Source organism: Leucoraja erinacea, chromosome 4 (assembly GCF_028641065.1).
Source record: "Leucoraja erinacea ecotype New England chromosome 4, Leri_hhj_1, whole genome shotgun sequence".
Lineage (NCBI taxonomy): Eukaryota > Metazoa > Chordata > Chondrichthyes > Rajiformes > Rajidae > Leucoraja > Leucoraja erinaceus.
Window position 1 is genome coordinate 15,882,285 of NC_073380.1, and position 18,351 is coordinate 15,900,635.

Sequence of the window (18,351 nt, forward strand, 5' to 3'; positions counted from 1 at the left end):
TATCTCTCTATAGGGGGGTTGCACGTAGGGTCACTGGGTCATAGGGCTAGACGCACGGAGCCGCACAATCCATCTGGAGGACATCCGTAACTTCCGGTATATGTTATTAATGCAAGAAACGTGTACCTTCCTACCTGTTAAAAACCACCAAAATGTTGAATTTTTGCGCTGTAAAAAATTGTGGAAGTCGGGGTAAGCGTGAGAGACATGTACCCAACTTTAGAATTCCAAAAGTGAAGCGAAATGAAGGTAAAGAGAAGCGAGAGCTGAAGGGACAACAGCAGCTAAAGTGCTTGGCGAACATTGGCCGTGCAGTTATCGGAATTGAAAATATTGGGAATTATCGTGTTTGCTCACTGCATTTCATCAACAGTAAGGCATTAGCTGTGGATTTTTCTTGATTCCTTTGGTATCTAAAAAGTCTCAGACGTGATAAATCTGGCTATAAATTATGCTTCAGAGGCGGTTTCTTTTTGTATGTAAAAACCCACTTGAGAACCATGGGCGATTTAAAAAATTTACAGCCAGATTTATCTCTTCTGAAACTTTTTAGATGCCTAAGGAATCAAGAAAAAACACAAATAATGCCTTAGTTGATGAAATGCAGTGAACAAACGGCCAATGTACTGTATAGTATATGAGCGTTTTTTCTTTTCTTTTTTTTTCTCTCTTTCTTGTATGGCTTTGTAAATATTTGATTAGTGTAAAATGTAAATAATTTGGTGTACATATAGCTGCTGATGTACATATGGTGTACATATTGCTGCTAAATTTGTATAAGATAATTATAAGCAGTTGAATAAGGGGTGGGAATTAATAAGCTTTGGCTTCTTCCTGCTTCTTTTCGGACACATACGATTTGATTTATTTATAGAAATTGTTTATGACACTTTATAAATATTCTTGTTTTAGTTTTTTGTATGCTGTTTCACACTTGCTTTTTATTCTTTTATTCTGTTCGAAATAAAGAATTAATAAAAAATAAAATAATAATAATGTTCGCCAAGCACTCTGGCTGTAGTTGTCCCTTCAGCTCTCGCTTCTATCTACCGTAATTTTTCCTCACTTTTGGAATTCTGAAGTAGGCTAAATGTCTCTCACGCTTATCCCGATTTCCATAATTATTCACAGCGCAAAAATGGACAATTTTGGCGGGTTTTAACGGGCCCGCTATGCTGGAAACAATGGTAAGTGCCTACCTGCAGTTCCAGCGTGTACTCCACTTGGCATAACATGGCAACAGTACGGGTCATGGGTCGTGACCCAACTGCCGTGAAACCTCCCTATATCACTGTCTATATCACTTATTTCACTTTCCCTTGACTCTTAGCCTGAAGAAGGGTCTCAACCCAAAACGTCACCTATTCCTTTTCTCCAGAGATGCTGCCTGTCCTGCAGAGTTATTCCAGCTTTTTGTGTCTATCTTCGGTTTAAACTAGCATCTGCAGTTCCTTTCTGCACAAATGTTAATGTTTAGGAAAGGGAAGACATTTCCCCCTTTATACTCAGTAAACAAATGCATCCAAAGGGCTCTCTTTGCGATCAGATTGAATATAAAAAAATGCCAAAACTACTGGCAAAGGGTTATTGATCAAAAGATGATGATTAATACACATACGTGCATATGGAAAGGAGAGGGAATACATGACAAGATTGGGTTTAAATCTTCCTCCAGCCTGATTTCACTATGCCAAGGTGCATAATGGTGGAATATGGTACTAACATGTTATAATTAATGACAGCAAATCCTACTGGCATTTTATGTTGATAGAACCTTCCTAAAGGGCCCGTCCCACTTTCCCGAGTTACTCACAAATTCTCCCAAAAACTCGGAGAATCATGGTAATAGCCAGCCGTAGGAACTCGGGGCTATTTTTCTTTACTCGTGGACATTTTTCAACATCCTGAAAAAACGTCTCGACTTACCTGATGCCCCGAGTACCTACGGCTGGCATTACGAGCCGCTACGAAATATCCGCAGCGTCCTACGGGCTCGCTACGGACATTCTCCGAGTTTGAATCAAGGGGAAAACTCGGGAGAATTCGTGAATGCAAGGGAAAGTGGGACGGGGGCTTTTACTGAAACAACTGTGATGAAGGACTGGGTGTGTTAAATAAGTACAGTATCTTATCAAGAAATATGGAATGTCGAGTGCCTTTTATATAACCACAAGTTTTGCAACAAATAATAAAATAAAAGTTGCAAATGAGTGGAAATAACAAGGGCAAAAGGGTCTCGACCCGAAACGTCACCCATTTCTTCTCTCCAGAGATGCTGCCTGCACCGCTGGGTTACTCCAGTATTTTGTGTCTTTCTTCACAGAGGCATTGTTGCACAGATCACTCAATTTGTGAAAATAGTACTCTACCGCTGTGGTTTCTGGTTTTGAGAACTAACCAGCAAACAAAAAATAAGAATACTTTGCATTCCTACCTGTAAACATGATGCCTGTCAATTATTATTCAAGCTAAGAATTTAACTCAAATGTTTAAAACATTATGCAGGGTTTTAATTGGGGAAAACACCATTTTCTGTTAACTCTACTTCATATGCGGGATAAAGGAAAACTATCTGGAAATAGACACAAAATGCTGGAGTAACTCAGCGGGGCAGGTAGCATCTCTGGATGGATAGAATGGGTGACATTTCGGGTCGAGACCCTTCTTCAGACTGAGAGTCAGGGGAGAGGGAGACACAGAGATATAGAAGGGTAATATGTGATAACGAGACATCAAAGGGGATGAAGATCAAGGAAAATTTAGAATAGATCATTGTTAGCTAGGGGAAGCTGACAACGAAGCATACAAAGATAACATTTAATCAGGAGGACAGTCAGACTGGTTGGAGGGATGGAGAGGGAAAGCAAGGTTTAATCAGACTAAAATAAATAAATGCATACCCATTTTCCACATATAGACCATCCAGGGAGCACATGGACTGCAAAGGAAAATGAAAAGTTTCAACGTATTTTCTCTTACTGGCTGACCTCCCCGTCACATTTATAACTTAATTTCATGTATGAAAAATGAACAACAATGTTCAGGAGAACTCAAGCATAAACACAATAATGAAAGGAATAGACACAAAGTGGTGGAGTAACTCAGTGGGCCAGGCAGCATTCTGGAGGACATGGATAAGCAATGTTTCTCCTCGGCACCTTCTTCAGACATCTGAAGAAGGGTCTCGCTCAAAACCTTACATATCCATGTTCTCTAGAGATGCTGCCTGACCCACTGAGTTACTCCAGCTATTTGTGTCTTTTTTTGTAAACCAGCATCTGCATCCTTGGTTCTACAATGACAGGAATAGGGTAGATAGTCAGAAATGTTCACCACGACAACGGCAAGACCAGGAGGGGTCATAGAATTGAGAAGAAAAGGGTAAGGAGGGTTCTTAGTTTAATTTATAGATACAGTGTGCAAACAGGCCCTTCGGCCCACTGAGCCAGCGCCAATGATCACCCATGCACTAGTTCTATGTTATTTCAGTTTCACATCCTACACATCAGGGATAATTTACAGAAACCAATTAAACCTGCACATCTTTGGAATGCGGGAGGAAACCAGAATATCCCGAGAAAACCCACGCTGTCACAGGGAGAACGTAAAAACTCCGTACAGACAGCACCCGTAGTTGGGATCAAACCCGGGTCTCTGGTACTGTAAGGCAGCAGCTCTACCGCTGCACTGTTGCGCTGCCCACAGTGGAAGTATATTTTCACCAGAGCGTTGTTACAATTGTTCGTACATCCCTTAGAACGTGACAGAGCTACGTGTTCTCACATCATTTACAAAGCTGGTAAATGAGATTAGTGTAGCTGGTAGAGTTGACCAGCATGGATATGGTGACACAAATGGCCTGCTTCTGTGCTCTGTTACTCTATATCAAGGGTCTTGGCTAATTGACAATTGAACAAATTGTTCCACATATTCATCAATTGGAATATGCAACTAAAGCAGACCAGCACAACTGATAAAAGCCTGTGTGGCACTTCGATTAGAACAACCAGAGTTCCCAAATGAAGGAGCAGGCATGAAAGTGTTCTTCAGAAAGGAAAATAATAACATCATGGAAGATTTACCACAGACATTAGATTTTATTTTTTGCCGATTTGTCTTAATAATTGCACTACTTTATTTGAAAACAGGGTGCGTATGGCTTCATAAAGAATAGTGACTTACAAGGTAAACTAGAATGTGCAATGATAAAATGATATAACAGCTAACTACAAAATGGCTTTGACACTGATTTAGCACTTACACAAAGGGGAGTTTGTATGTGAGGATCCTTTTTCAATTGATTTTCAAAAACAGCAGCAAAGATAGTAAAAAGCTGCTAACTTAATCTACAAGGCAAAATTTGCAAGGATGTTCATGGTAGAATGGGAATCAGAGCATTGAGGCAGGTGCTTAGCATGCCTGTTTCATGTTGCTACCAGTGCCAGCCAATTGAAGATCAAAGTACACTGATCACTGCAATATTTCTCAGTATACGGACTTTTGTCACACAAATTTACCCGTGCTATCAAATGCAAAAAAAGTTCACAAAGCAGTTTAACTCTCTTTCTGTTCAATAAGTTCCTTGGATCACTGAAATAGGAAGAAAGGGCTATTTAAAACTACATTTACTTTTCACAGTCACTCAATTTGAGTACAACATGTGCACTGTTTTCACAGCACTGCAATGTTTTTCAATACACATTAATAACCGATCCCACATTCCTAAAAGAGGAATAACATGGATAGGAGTAAAAAGAAAGATTGCAGTTTAATAGAACAGAGAACACAGAACATTGCAACCCAAGAACAGGCCCTTTGGTCTGCAATGTCTGTGCCAAACATGATGCCAAGACCACCATTTATCAACCTGCACATAACCCATATTCCGCCACTCCCTGCATTTCCATATGCCTATCCAAAAGACTTTGAAATGCCACTAACACATCAGCTTCAACCATCACTCCCAGCAGCACATTCTAGGCACTCACCACCCAACGTTTAAAAGGCTTGCCCCACACATCTCCTTTAAACGTAACCACTCTTTCCTTAAAGCTCTGCCCTCTAGTAATTGATTTTGTCCTCTTGACCGTCTACCCCATCTATGCTTCTCATAAATTTCATATACTTCTATCAGGTCTCCTGTTCAACCCCTTCCTGTACAAATATCCTGTAATCCAGCCATTATTCTGGTAAACCTCCCTGCATCCTTTCCATAGCCTCCACATCCTTCCTGTATTGGGGCAACCAAATCTGCACACAATAAACCTAATGCACCCTAATCAAAGTCCTTTCAAGCTGCATCATGCCTTCCTGGCTCACAATCTCCATGACACGACCTATGAAAGCAAGCTTACAAAATGTCTTCTTTACAACTCTATCAACATGTGTTACCATTTTCAGAGAATTACAGACTTGGACCCCAAGATCCCTCTGTACATTAATGCTGTTAAGGGTCACGCCATTAATTGTATATTTTCTGCTCACATTTGACCCCCCAAAGTGCAAAACCTCACACTGGCTTGGATGAATTTCCATCTGCCATTCCTCCACTGGTCATAGACCTCTAACCTTAATATTGTCCTTCCACCACAATCACGTATCTTCTATCAGCAAGCCATTGAATCCATACGGCCAAGTCATTGTTAACCTCATGCAACTTAATCTTCTGGATCACCCTACCATTTAATACAGGCCATTATTATTATTAAATGCCTTACTAAAATTCATGAAGACGACATCCACCGCCAACATCCACAACACTCATCTATCAACTTCATCGCCTTCTCAAAACACTCAATCACGTTAGTAAGACACAACCTGCTATGCCGACTGTTCCTAATTAACCCATTCTTTTCCAAATCAGAGTAAATCTTATCCCGAAGAATCCTCACCAATAGGTTCCCTACCACGAGTATGAGGCTCACCAGCCTACGATTCACTGGATTCTCTCTACTTAAACAAAGGAACAACATTTGCTATCAAAGTCCTTCAAAGCTGCATCATGCCTTCCTGGCTCATAATTTCCATGACACGACCTATGTATATGGACGGGAAAGGAATGGAGGGGTATGGTCTGAGCACAGGTAATTGGGACTAAGGGAGAATACGTGTTTGGCACGGACTAGAAGGGTCGAGATGGCCTGTTTCCGTGCTGTAATTGTTATATGGTTATATGGTTATACTCTCCAGTCCTCTGGGACCTCACCTGTGCTTACAGAAAATGCAAAGTCTTTTGTCAAGGCTCCCGCGATCTCCTCTCTTGCCTCTCTCAAAAACCTAGGATGAATCGCATCAGGTCCTGTGGATTTACCACCTTAATGTTTTCAGCAGTCCCACCATCTCCTCCTTAAACTCACACTGCCCTTGCATACTAGTATTCTCCACACTGATCTCACTGTCCTCCATGTCTTTCTCCTTGTCGAAAACAGATTCTTGCCTACATCCCCAGACTCCAAGGACAAATTCCCTCTTCTATCCTTGAGTGGTCCGACCTTCTTCCTCGTTATCCTGTTGTTTTTCATGTAGGGATAAAAAGTTTTGGGAATTTCTTTAATCCACCTCGCCTGAGCATTTTGTGACCACTTTTGGCCCTTCTAATTGCCCACTTGAATTATTTCCTCCTTTCTTTATATTTTATATATTTATTGAGGGGGAGCACTGCGGTAGAGTTGCTGCCTGACAGCACAAGAGATTGGGACTATGGGTGTTTTCTGTACGGAGTTTATATGTTCTCCCTGTGACCACGTGGGTTTTCTCCGGGAGCTCCAGTATCCGCCCACATTCCAAAGATGTACAGGTTTGTAGATTAATTGGCTTCTGCAAATTGTTCCTCATGTGTAGGTTAGAACTAGTGTATGGGTGATTGCTAGTCGGTGCGGACTCGGGCCGAAGGGCCTGTTTCCACGCTGTATCTCATAACTAAACTAAACTCCTCCACGGTCCAGTCTCCAGCCTCTTAAACCATGTATGCACTTTCTTATTTGCCAAGTTTACAACCTTTTTACTCATCCAAGATTCCCTCCCTTTGCCATCTTTATCCCTCCTCCTTGCAGGAACATGTCGATTCTGAACATCGTTCAACTCACCTTTGAACAACTCCCACATCAACATTCACTATTTCTTTCACTCACTCTCTTTCTCGCTGTTTCTCTCTTGTTCTACTTCTTTTTTGTTAAATTTTAAATGGATGATGTACATTAAATGTATGTTGTCACATGCCGCGGTTTATACTACTGTACACTGCTTCTAATAAAAATATTAATTTTTTTTTAAAAAACCTGCCACATCAGACATGGACTTAACCAATTACAATTGGTATCCTTCCGAACTCTTACCTAATAAACTACATGGTTACCTTACTCCAATTTTAGTACCTTCTGGCAAGCTCCAGCCTCCTCTTTGTTCAAAACAATCTTAAAACGTAGACTTGTGATCACTACCCCAAATTGAAACACCAGACACCTGGCTGGGCTCGTTTCCCAACACAAGGTCCAGTATGTTCTCTCACTGGTTGGACTATCCACATACTATTTCAAGAAACCCTCTTGGACACACCTCACAATTTCTGTCCCGTCAAAGCCTCTGGCAGTAAGCAGGTCCCAGTGTATATTGGGAAAGTTAAAATCGCCCACTAAGACAGCCCTGTTGCTTTGGCATGGTTCAGTAATCTGTCTACTTATTTGTTTCTCTATTTCCCGCTTGCTATAGGGGGGCCTACAGTGGAATCCCACTTGAGTGCTTCCACATCTTATTTCTAAGCTCTACCCATATCACCTCAGTGGACAAGCCCTCCACTTTGTCAACTCGGAGTACAATGTCCCTGACTCCCTGTTCAATTTGACTTCCTGATTAGTACGGGTGTCAGAGTTTATGGGGAGAAGGCAGGGAAATGGGGTTAGGAGGGAGAGATAGATCAGCCATGATTGAATGGTGGAGTAGACTTGATGAGCTAAGTTGCCTAATTCTGCTTCTATCATTTATGACCTTATGATCTTATGAATTTTTCTTTCGCCTCCCCCTCGAGCAAATCTGAAATTGAAATCACAGAACATTAAGCTGCCGGTCATGTCCTGTCCACAACCACGTTTCACAATGGCCACAATATTGTAGTCCCAACATCAATCCAGGATCCAAGTTCCTTGTATTAAAATAAGCACACTTCAGCCCTTCAGCCCATTAGCATATTCCTTCACCTCTCCCTGCCTGTCCTTACTTAGAGACCTGAAGATGGAACCAAAATGCTGGAATAACTCAACGTGTCAGACAGCATCTCTGGAGAAAAGGAATAGGTGACGCTTTGGGTCGAGACCTTTCGTCAGACATCTTGGCCAGAAACATCACCTATTCTGTTTCCCCAGAGATGTTGCCTGACCTGCCGAGTTACTCCAGCTTTTTGGGTCTATCTGCAGTTGAAACCAGCATCTGCAGTTCCTTCCCACACTTACTTAGAGACTTACTGGACCTGACCTCTACTTCCAGTCACTCCGTCCAGTTTCTGGCCGTCTACTCTGGTTGCCACACAGAGGCTGTTGTGCCACATGTCCAGCTCATCCATTTAATGTATGTGGGGTGGGGGGCGGAAGTACATTTCACAGACCAGTAGGTTCTAGCTTTGATTTCTCGTTTGCCCAATCAACTATCGTGACAGGAGTGATAACACAATTCACCTTGGGAGAGGGAAACATTCAAGGTTTCTGCTCAAAATCGCTACTGGGTGAACTCTGTGCAGATGTCAGTGGAAGTCCAAGTTGAATTTGGATATGATGCTGCTCCCTATAAGTTTTCCCAGACTTGGTGTCTATGTTTGGAGAAGTAATTGCCGCTTGAATGAGATAATCAAGGGTTCCTAATGCTTTGAACTTATTCTGCACCAGAAATAAATGCAATAAAGAGCAAAATCATAAGTTCATAAGATCAAAAGTGATAGGAGCAGAATTAAGCCCATCAAGTCTACTCCGCCATTCAATCATGGCTGATCTATCTCTCCCTTCTAACCCCATTCACGTGCCTTCTCCCCATAACATTTGACACCCGTACTAGTCAAGAATCCACCTTAAAAATATCCCCTGACTTGGCCTCCACGGCCTTCAGTGGCAAATAATTCCACAGATTCACCACCCAGTGACTAAACAAATTCCACCTCATCTCCTTCCGAAAAGAATATCCTTTAATTCTGAGGCTATGACCTCTAGTCCTAGACTCTCCCACTAGTGGAAACATCCTATCTACATCCACTCTATCCAAGCCAAAATATACCAGAAAAAGGTTGTTTAGAAACAGATCTGTGAATCTATGGTGGAAATTCAAATAATTAATGCTCCTGTTTGGACACATAATCTATGGAGATGAGGGAAGGAAAAGTGAATATAGGTTTCTGAGTACTTGGAAACGCACAATAAAATAGGCCGGTCAGAATGGTTTTGGGAAAGGGAGATCTTGCCTGACGAACCTGTTGGAATTATTTGAGGAAGTAAATAGCAGGACAGACAAAAAGATCGGTGCTAGGACCGCTACTTTTCATAGTGTATAGCAATGATCTGGATGAGGGAATTGAAGGCTTCATGGCCAAGTTTGCAGATCATACGACGATAGTGTATAGAAAGCAGGAACTCTGCCGAAGGACTTGGGCAGGTTGGGAGAGTGGGCAGGGAAGTGGCAGATGGAATACAGCGTAGGAAAGTGTTGAGTCATGCATTTTGGTAGTAGCAATAAAGTTGTAGACTATTTTCTAAATGTGGAGAGAATCCAAAAATAGGAAATGCAATGGGATGGGAGTGTTGGTCCAGGATTCCCAAAAAGTTCATTTGCAAATCGAATCGGTAGTAAGGAAGGCAAATGCCTGAGAGGACTAGTAATATAAAAACAGGGATATAATGCCGAGGCTTTATAAGGCACTGATTTGAGCGCAGTTGGAGTTTAGTGAGCAGTTTTGGGCACCATATCTGAAGAAGGATGTGCTGGCATGGGAGGGTCTAGAGGAGATTTACGAGAATTATCCCAGGAATGATTGGTTTAACATATGATGAGCGTTTGATGGCACTGGGTCTGTACTTGCTGGAGTTTAGAAGGATGAGGGGGAAACTCATTGAAACTTACCGAATAGTGGCCTGGATAGAATTTAGGAGATTGAGGGGGGATCTTATAGAAACTTACAAAATTCTTAAGGGGTTGGACAGGCTAGATGCAGGAAGATTGTTCCCGATGTTGGGGAAGTCCAGGACAAGGGGTCACAGCTTAAGAATAAGGGGGAAATCCTTTAAAACCGAGAGGAGGAGAACTTTTTTCACACAGAGAGTGGTGAATCTCAGGAACTCTCTGCCACAGAGGGTAGTTGAGGCCAGTTCATTGGCTATATTTAAGAGGTAGTTAGATGTGGCCCTTGTGGCTAAAGGGATCAGGGGGTATGGAGAGAAGGCAGGTACGGGATACTGAGTCAGATGATCAGCCATGATCTTATTGAATGGCGGTGCAGGCTCGAAGGGCTGAATGGCCTACTCCTGCACCTAATTTCTATGTTTCTATGGAGTGAATAGGCCTGGATAGAGGCTGTTTCCAGTAGTTGGAGAGTCTGGAACCAGAGACCATTGCCTCAGAATAAAAGGAGGTACCTTTAAAAAAGGAGATTAGGAGGAATTTCTTTCATCAGAGGTTGGCAAATCTGTGGAATTCATTGCCACAGAAGGCTGTGGAGGCCAAGTCAATGGATATTTTTAAGGCGGAGATTGACAGATTCTTGATTAGTAAGGATATCCGGGGATATGGGGTGAAGGCAGCAGAATAGGGTTGAGAAAAAAATAGATCAGCCGTGACTGAATGGCGGAGTACGCTTGATGCACCGAAAGGCCTAATTCTGGTCTTAAAACTTATGAATTTAACACAGTAATTTAACATTTCACTTGAATTGAATATTAGGTAACTTATAACCTCAGCTTATTAGTAAATTTGTTTTTGTTTTTGTCTTGTGTTTATTAATTAGAATATTGTAATGTATAAATAGGATGTGCAAGACATAACTTTATTCATTACCTACTTATTTGGAATATGTTTCCATGTTTCCTTTACCTAGTTATGATTTTAGTCTAGCTACAGCTTGGTTTACACCACAGCTGTAAATTAAAATTGTTTAAATTACAGCTGTTGACTTTTGACAATTAACTGGTTGCAATTTATGTGCCCCGAAGTAAAATCTCCCCAAACTCAATGCAGGCTTCAATCCAGCACAGAAGCTAAAGGTCTCAATCAGACTGGCATGAGCAGTCTCATTTAAACCTCAGCTAAACTCTGGTTCTGCCCAATAAACCAGTACATACCTCGGGGGGCAGGTACTTTAATCCTGTTCCGACACATGTACTGGTGCAGGGTAGAAGTGAGTGCACTGGGGAGGCCAAAGTCAGTTCAGATCAATGAATCCGAACATAACTTGGCATCCCCTGTGTAAATGGGGTTCGAGGCTAGCAGAGAAATTACTTACATCTGGTGCAAAAATTCTCTCTCTTACTCGTTGATATTCCTCTTCTCTCTCCTCAATTGATTTACTTCTTCTACCATCGCTAAATGGATGAATTCTATTTTGCTGCAAGATAAACATTTCCTGAATGGATATGAAATACTGTTCATGTACACACAAACCTACTTTTAAATCCCATCTAATTGATTTAGCTGAGATTTGCTAAAGTACAGACATTACTGCCTTTATAGGTACAAAAGGTTAATTTACTAAGTGGATTAAAAAATTGATTACCGTTTTTGGTCCATATTATCTCTAAAAGGATTTAAACTTCATATAGTATTACATACCTGATTATCATCTTTATCCATACTGGAATTGTCTCGTTTTAAAATAAATCTTTTTTGGGAGTCATCATTCTTCTCGTCTTTTATGTGTTCACAAAACCTTTGTTCTGGTCTGTCAGTGTATACAAAAACATAGAACTACAATTCAATCAGTTTTTCTGCAAAAAGGAATTGCTATAATTCTTTATATTTTCTTGTACCATTCCCAAAGTGCCCAATGAAAGTCCTTAATTACAATTGGGTATTTGAACCTTGGATGGCTGTGATTCATGTTGAAACTGTGGATTAAGAGCCAATTATAGCAGGAGGGGGGGAAAGTTTGGATTATTTAGCCAGGCTACAGAAATGAAATCAAGCAACTAAAGACAGTGAAATAAGGAATTTGTTTTTTAAAGCAGTTTAAGGCCTACATCGGGAAGAAGGTACAGGAGCCTGAAAACTGTAACATCCAGGTTCAGGAACAGCTTCTCCCCAACAACCATCAGGCTGTTGAACACTACGAACTCCAACTAAACAACAGACAACGAATGTCATGGTTGAACTTTGGACTTTGGGCATCTGTTACGTTTTGCACTATATATTTGTTTTTTTGTTAAATCTATTCAACATTTTTTGTGTGTGTTTATTATATTATCTATTGAGTTCTGTGTTTATAAACCTGTTGTGAGGATGGATTTCACTGTTCCATTTTGGTGCATGTGTTAATAAAATACTCTTTGTTCTTGTAGTTTTGGCCCATGGTCAAAGCAACATGTTCCCGATGTTGGGGGAGTCCACAACCAGGGGCCACAGTTAGGGAATAAGGAGTAAGCCATTTAGAATGGAGACGAGGAAACACTTTCTCACAGAGAGTGGTGAGTCTGTGGAATTCTCTGCCTCAGAGGGCGATGGAGGCAGGTTCTCTGGATACTTTCAAGAGAGAGCTAGATAGGGCTCTTAAAAATAGCGGAGTCAGGGGATATGGGGAGAAGGCAGGAACGGGATACTGATTGTGGATGATCAGCCATGATCACATTGAATGGCGGTGCTGGCTCAAAGGGCCGAATGGCCTACTCCTGTGAATATTGTCTATTGTCTATTTAGACCTTTCAGCTTCCCAAGCATCTTCTCCTTAGTGATAGCCACTCCATTAACTTCTAACCCCTTGACTTTCAGGCACGTTACTGATGCCTTCAACTGTGAAGACTGATGCAAAAAAATTATTAATTTCATCTGCCATTGCTTTATTCCCCATTATCACCTCCAGTGTCATTTTCTAGTGGTCCAATGTCCATTCTTGCCTCTGTCTCACTCTTTATATATCTGAAGAAATCTTTGCTATTCACTTTTATATTATTTTCTAACTTACCATCATATTTCATCCTTTCGCACCGTAGTGCCTTATTAGTTACCTTGTTGTTTTTAAAAGTTACCCACTCCTCCGGCTTCCCACTAATCTCTGCAATGTCAAAATGACTTCTCTTTTAGTTTTATGCTGTTGTTGACTTCCCTTGTCAGCTAAGGTCACCTCATTCTCCCATTAGAATCTTTCTTCCTATTTGGGATGCAAAGATCCTGTGCCTTCCAAATTATTCCCAGAAACCCCTGCCATTGCTCCACCGTCATTCCTGCTAGGGTCCCTTTCCAGTCAACTTTGGCCTGCTCCTCCCTCATGCCTCTGTAGTTACCTTTACTCACAGTAGTACCGACTCATCCGATGAGATCTTCTTCCTCTCAAATTGCTGGTTGAATGTTATCATATTATGGTCACTACCTCCTCATGGTTCCTTTACCTTACGTTCCCTAATCAAATCCATTTTGTTACACAATACTAAATCCAGAATTGCCCTTTCCTTAGTAAGCTCGACAACAAGCTGCTCTAAGAAACCATCTTGATGGCACTCTACAAATTCCTTCTCGTGATGTCCAATATCAACCTGATTTTCCCAGTCTACCTGCAGATTGAAATCTCCCACAGCCACTGCAACATTGCCTTTCTTACATACTGATTGTATCTCCTGATGTAACTTGCACCCTATATCCTGGCTACTGTTTGGAGTCAAGTCAAGTCAAATTTATTTGTCACATACACATACGAGATGTGCAGTGAAATTAAAAGGTCTGTAAATAACTCCCATCACTGTCTTTTATCCTTGCAGTTTCCAAACTCTACCCACAAGAATTCTACATCTTCTGATCCTATGTCACCCCTAGCTAAGGATTTAAATTAATTCTTTACCAGCAGAGCTACCCCACACATATTTGCCCAGCCATCTGTCTTTTCAATAGGACGTGTAACCTTGATTATTCAGCTCCCAGGTCTGATCCTCAGCCACATCCATTTCAGTCACATCTCACTGATGCCCACAACATCGTACCTACCAATATCTAACTACACTATTAGCTCATCCATTTTGTTCCATATACTGCATTCAAATATACACCTTTAACTTGTTATTCATGGGCCTTCTTATCACATTGGTCCCAATTCATCCCTTCTTAAACCTTTGTTTCTATTACATTTGGAGACTTTAGCAATTTGAATTTGATTTGACGTGATTTAAGATTTGAATTTGTGGGAAATTGGCTCCAGTATTGGGGGAAGGAGTGAACTGTTCCATGGAACAGACTCCACTTGAACCCGACTGGAACCAGGGTCCTGGCAAACCGTATAACCAGGGCCATAGATAGAGCTTTAAACTCAATAGTGAGGGGGGGGGCACTAATTGGAAATGTATGGATGCAGTTAAAATGCAGGAGAGTGCAGGAGAAGTTACTTTAGTTTAGTTATGTTTAGTTGAGTTTAGCATGACCCTGCGTGCCTCCTTTTTTGTGTTGCCACCAGCTCCTATTTACACTTTTTGCTAACTGCTGCTCTGCTCTGGGCCGGACAGGCCAGCACTCAGAGTAATAGAGTCCTAGAGTGGTACAATGTGGAAACAGGCCCTTCGGCCCAACTTGCCCACACCGGCCAACATGTCCCAGCTACACTAGTCCAACCTGCCTGTATTTGGCCCATATCCCTCCAAACCTGTTCTATCCATGTACCTGTCTGACTGTTTCTTAAATGTTGGGATATTCCCAGCCTCAACTACCTCCTCTGGCAGCTTGTCCCGTATGACAACCATCCTTTATGTAAAAAAGTTACCCCTCAGATTCCTATTGAGTCTTTTCCCCTTTGCCTTAAACCTATGGTCTTTGATTCACCAACTCTGGGCAAGAGACTCTACATCTACCCGATCTATTCCTCTCATGATTTTATACACCTCTATAAGATGTATCTTCCTGCGCTCCAAGGAATAGAATCCCAGCCAACTCAACCTCTCCCTATAGCTCAGACCCTTGGCGACATCCTCGTAAATCTTCTCTGTGCCCTTTCCAGCTTGACAACATCTTTCCTATAACATGGTGCCCTGAACTGAACACAATACTAAATTATTCTCAATGTTTCTCCTCAGCCCTTCTCTCCGAAGCCTCTCCGGCCAAAGCCTCAAGTGGCACTTTTCCTCAACACAGCTGCTCTCAACAGGCCGCTCCTCTGAACCTTGCCTTTTTGTTTAATTTGCTACTCGGTCTCTAGCCGAGTCAACCAGGTGCTTGCTTCAATCTAACGTCCTGCGTGCTTAATTAGCCACACTGAACTGGCAAAAACATTCTTGCACTTCTTCCCGCCAATATTTTAAATTTGATTTCTATTTTCAGCAAGATCTAAAGTCTAACTAAATTCCACGTGTACAACATCTATCATCCTACCTTCATCAATCTAATTGGCAAATTCAATCCAAAATTGACTTAGTCCTAGTAATCGAGTAGAGAGTCGTTAATGTGACTGGGCGCACAACGATGCATTACAGAATCTGTGTCGGAACTCTTACCGTTCATTATATACTTGATACTTTAGACATGCAGAGCGGAAACAGGCCCTTCGGCCCATGCCAACCAGTGATATTCGTACACAAGCACTATCCAATACACTAGGGATAATTTACCATTTTTGGTACTAAAGCCAATTAACCTTCAAGCCTGTACATTTTTAGAGTGTGGGTGGAAACTGGAGCACCCGGAGAAAACCCACGCAATCATAGGGAGAAGTACAAACACCGTACAGATAGCACCCGTAGTCAGGATCGAACCCGGGTCTCCGGCACTGCAAGGCAGCAATTCTACCGCTGCACTCGTAATTACATTATAAACATTATATACATTATAATTGCAGTCTAAAACTAGAAGGCATATAACATTGCAAAGATTAATGGAAAGCCAGAGGATTGGGAAGCTTTTAAAGAATAGCAGAAGGTAACTAAAAAGGCAATACGGGGAGAAAACGTGAATGCAGGAGATATGTCTAACAAGTCCGTAGTTAACATGTAAATTAGCAGGTAGTTGAGAGGAAGGAAGATAGTCTAAAATATCTGATGAGGAAGATATTGGTGGGCAGAGCAACGGCAGATGCAATTTAATCCTAAAAAATATGTGAAGCGTTTTGGGAGGACAAATAGGCAGAACACACATAATGAATGGTAGTAGTCAAGAATATTGAGGGGTCTTGGTCCAAGGATCCCTGATGGAGGCACCAAAGGGAGAAAAGGTGGCTTAGTAAAAGAAATGTGTCTTTATACGCCAGAACGTAGAATAAAAGAGCAAGGAGTCTTAAATACAACCACAACATGCAAGTTAGACCACAGCTGAAGTACTGTGTGCAGTTCAGGCTGTTCCAGCTTAGGAGAGATGTGATTGTTTTGTTTAGTTATTTTAGTTTTGAGAAACAGCAAGGCCCTTTTGCCCACCATGTCCATGCCGACCAGCGATCCCTGCACACTAAAACTATCCTTCGCACACTAGGGACAATTTACAATTTTACCAAGGCAATTAACCTACAAATGTAAATATTTGGAGCGTGGGAGGAAACCGGAGCTCCTGGAGGGAAACCCACACAGGTCTCGGGGAGAACGTACAAACTCCGTACAGACAGCACCTGTGGTCAGGTTCAAACCTGGGTCTCTGGCACAGTAAGGTGGGAACACTACCGCTGCACCACCATGCTGCCCCAAATGCAGATTGTGGATGCAGAGGAAATTTACCAGGACCATTATCCTATTTGGCTTCTAAACCACCTTATCTACGTACGGTGACACCGAAAGGACATTGCCTGGAACGGAGCTTTTTAATTGTGAGGCAAAACTGGAAAGGTTATCTTTATTTTCCTTGAAGCGGACGAGGGATCTGAAAGAGCTCACAAAATTACAAGGGGCAAAGATGTGACAGTATTTTAAGAAAGTTGTTCCCATAGCAGAAGTGTGTGAAGCCAGAAGAAAAAGATTTAAAGCAAGGGGTGGGATGTTTAGAGGGGATATGAAAAATAATTGGAATCGGGAATGCATTCAATTGAGGGTGTATTGCAGGCAAAGACTCTCGTAGAGACAGAAGGAATTGCAGATGCTAATGGAATCTCATAGCATTCCAACATTTAAGAAGTATTGAGACAAGCACTTGGAAATGCCTAAGCACAGAAAACTGTGGACCTAGTGCAGGTACCTTAGATTAGCACAGATGGTCAGCATGCACACTGTGGGCTGAAGGGCCTCTTTCTATGCTGTATAATTCCACGATTCCAACAAGAGACAAAAGGCAATAGGTGCAGGAGTAGGCCATTTGGCCCTTCGAGCCAGCACCGCCATTCAATGTGATCATGGCTGATCATCCCCAATCAGTACCCCGTTCCCGCCTTCTCCCCATATCCCCTATCTTTAACAGCCCCATCTAGCTCTCTCTTGAAAGTATCCAAAGAACCGGCCTCCACCGCCCTCTGAGGCAGAGAATTCCACAGACTCACCACTCTCTGTGAGAAAAAGTATTTCCTCGTCTCCGTTCTAAATGGCTTACTCCTTATTCTTAAACAGTGGCCCCATGGTTCTGGACTCCCCCAACATCGGGAACATGTTTCCTGCCTCCAGCGTGTCCAAGCCCTTAACAATCTTATATGTTTCAATAAGATATCCTCTCATCCTGCTAAATTCCAAATTATACAAGCCCAGCTGCTCCATTCTCTCAGCATATGACAGTCCCACCATCCCGGGAATTAACCTTGTAAACCTACGATGCACTCCCTCAATAGCAAGAATGCCCTTCCTCAAATTAGGGGACCAAAACTGCACACAATACTCCAGGTGTGGTCTCACTAGGGCTCTGTACAACTGCAGAAAGACCTCTTTGCTCCTATAAACTCCTCTTGTTATAAAGTCCAACATGCCATTTGCTTTCTTCACTGCCTGCTGTACCTGAATGCTTACTTTCATAGACTGATGAACAAGGACCCCCAGATCCCGTTGTACTTCCCCTTTTCCCAATGTGATGTCATTTAGATAGTAATCTGCCTTCCTGTTTTTGATACCAAATTGGATAACCTCACATTTATCCACATTAAACTTCATCTGCCATGCATCTGCCCACTACCCCAACCTGTCCAAGTCACCCTGCATTCTCATAGCATCCACCTCACAGTTCACACTGCCACCCAGCTTTGTGTCATCTGCAAATTTGCTAATGTTACTTTGAATCCCTTCATCCAAATCATTGATG

The 18,351-nt window shown here is 42.0% G+C and overlaps 1 protein-coding gene across 3 annotated transcripts in view; it reads right to left on the bottom strand.

Annotated features, from left to right (window-relative positions):
• arpp21 (cAMP-regulated phosphoprotein, 21) overlaps positions 1-18,351 on the bottom strand; it is a 178,297-nt gene that overhangs the window by 54,911 nt on the left and 105,035 nt on the right. For 2 of the 3 annotated variants that reach the window (XM_055633759.1, XM_055633760.1), the window contains 2 exons: positions 11,797-11,905; positions 2,901-2,938 (listed from right to left, as the gene is read on the bottom strand). In XM_055633759.1, coding sequence (XP_055489734.1) covers positions 2,901-2,938; positions 11,797-11,905 — 147 coding nt within the window. Of the gene's footprint in view, positions 1-2,900; positions 2,939-11,470; positions 11,573-11,796; positions 11,906-18,351 lie in introns of all 3 variants that reach the window. The other variant, XM_055633761.1, reaches the window with a different exon arrangement.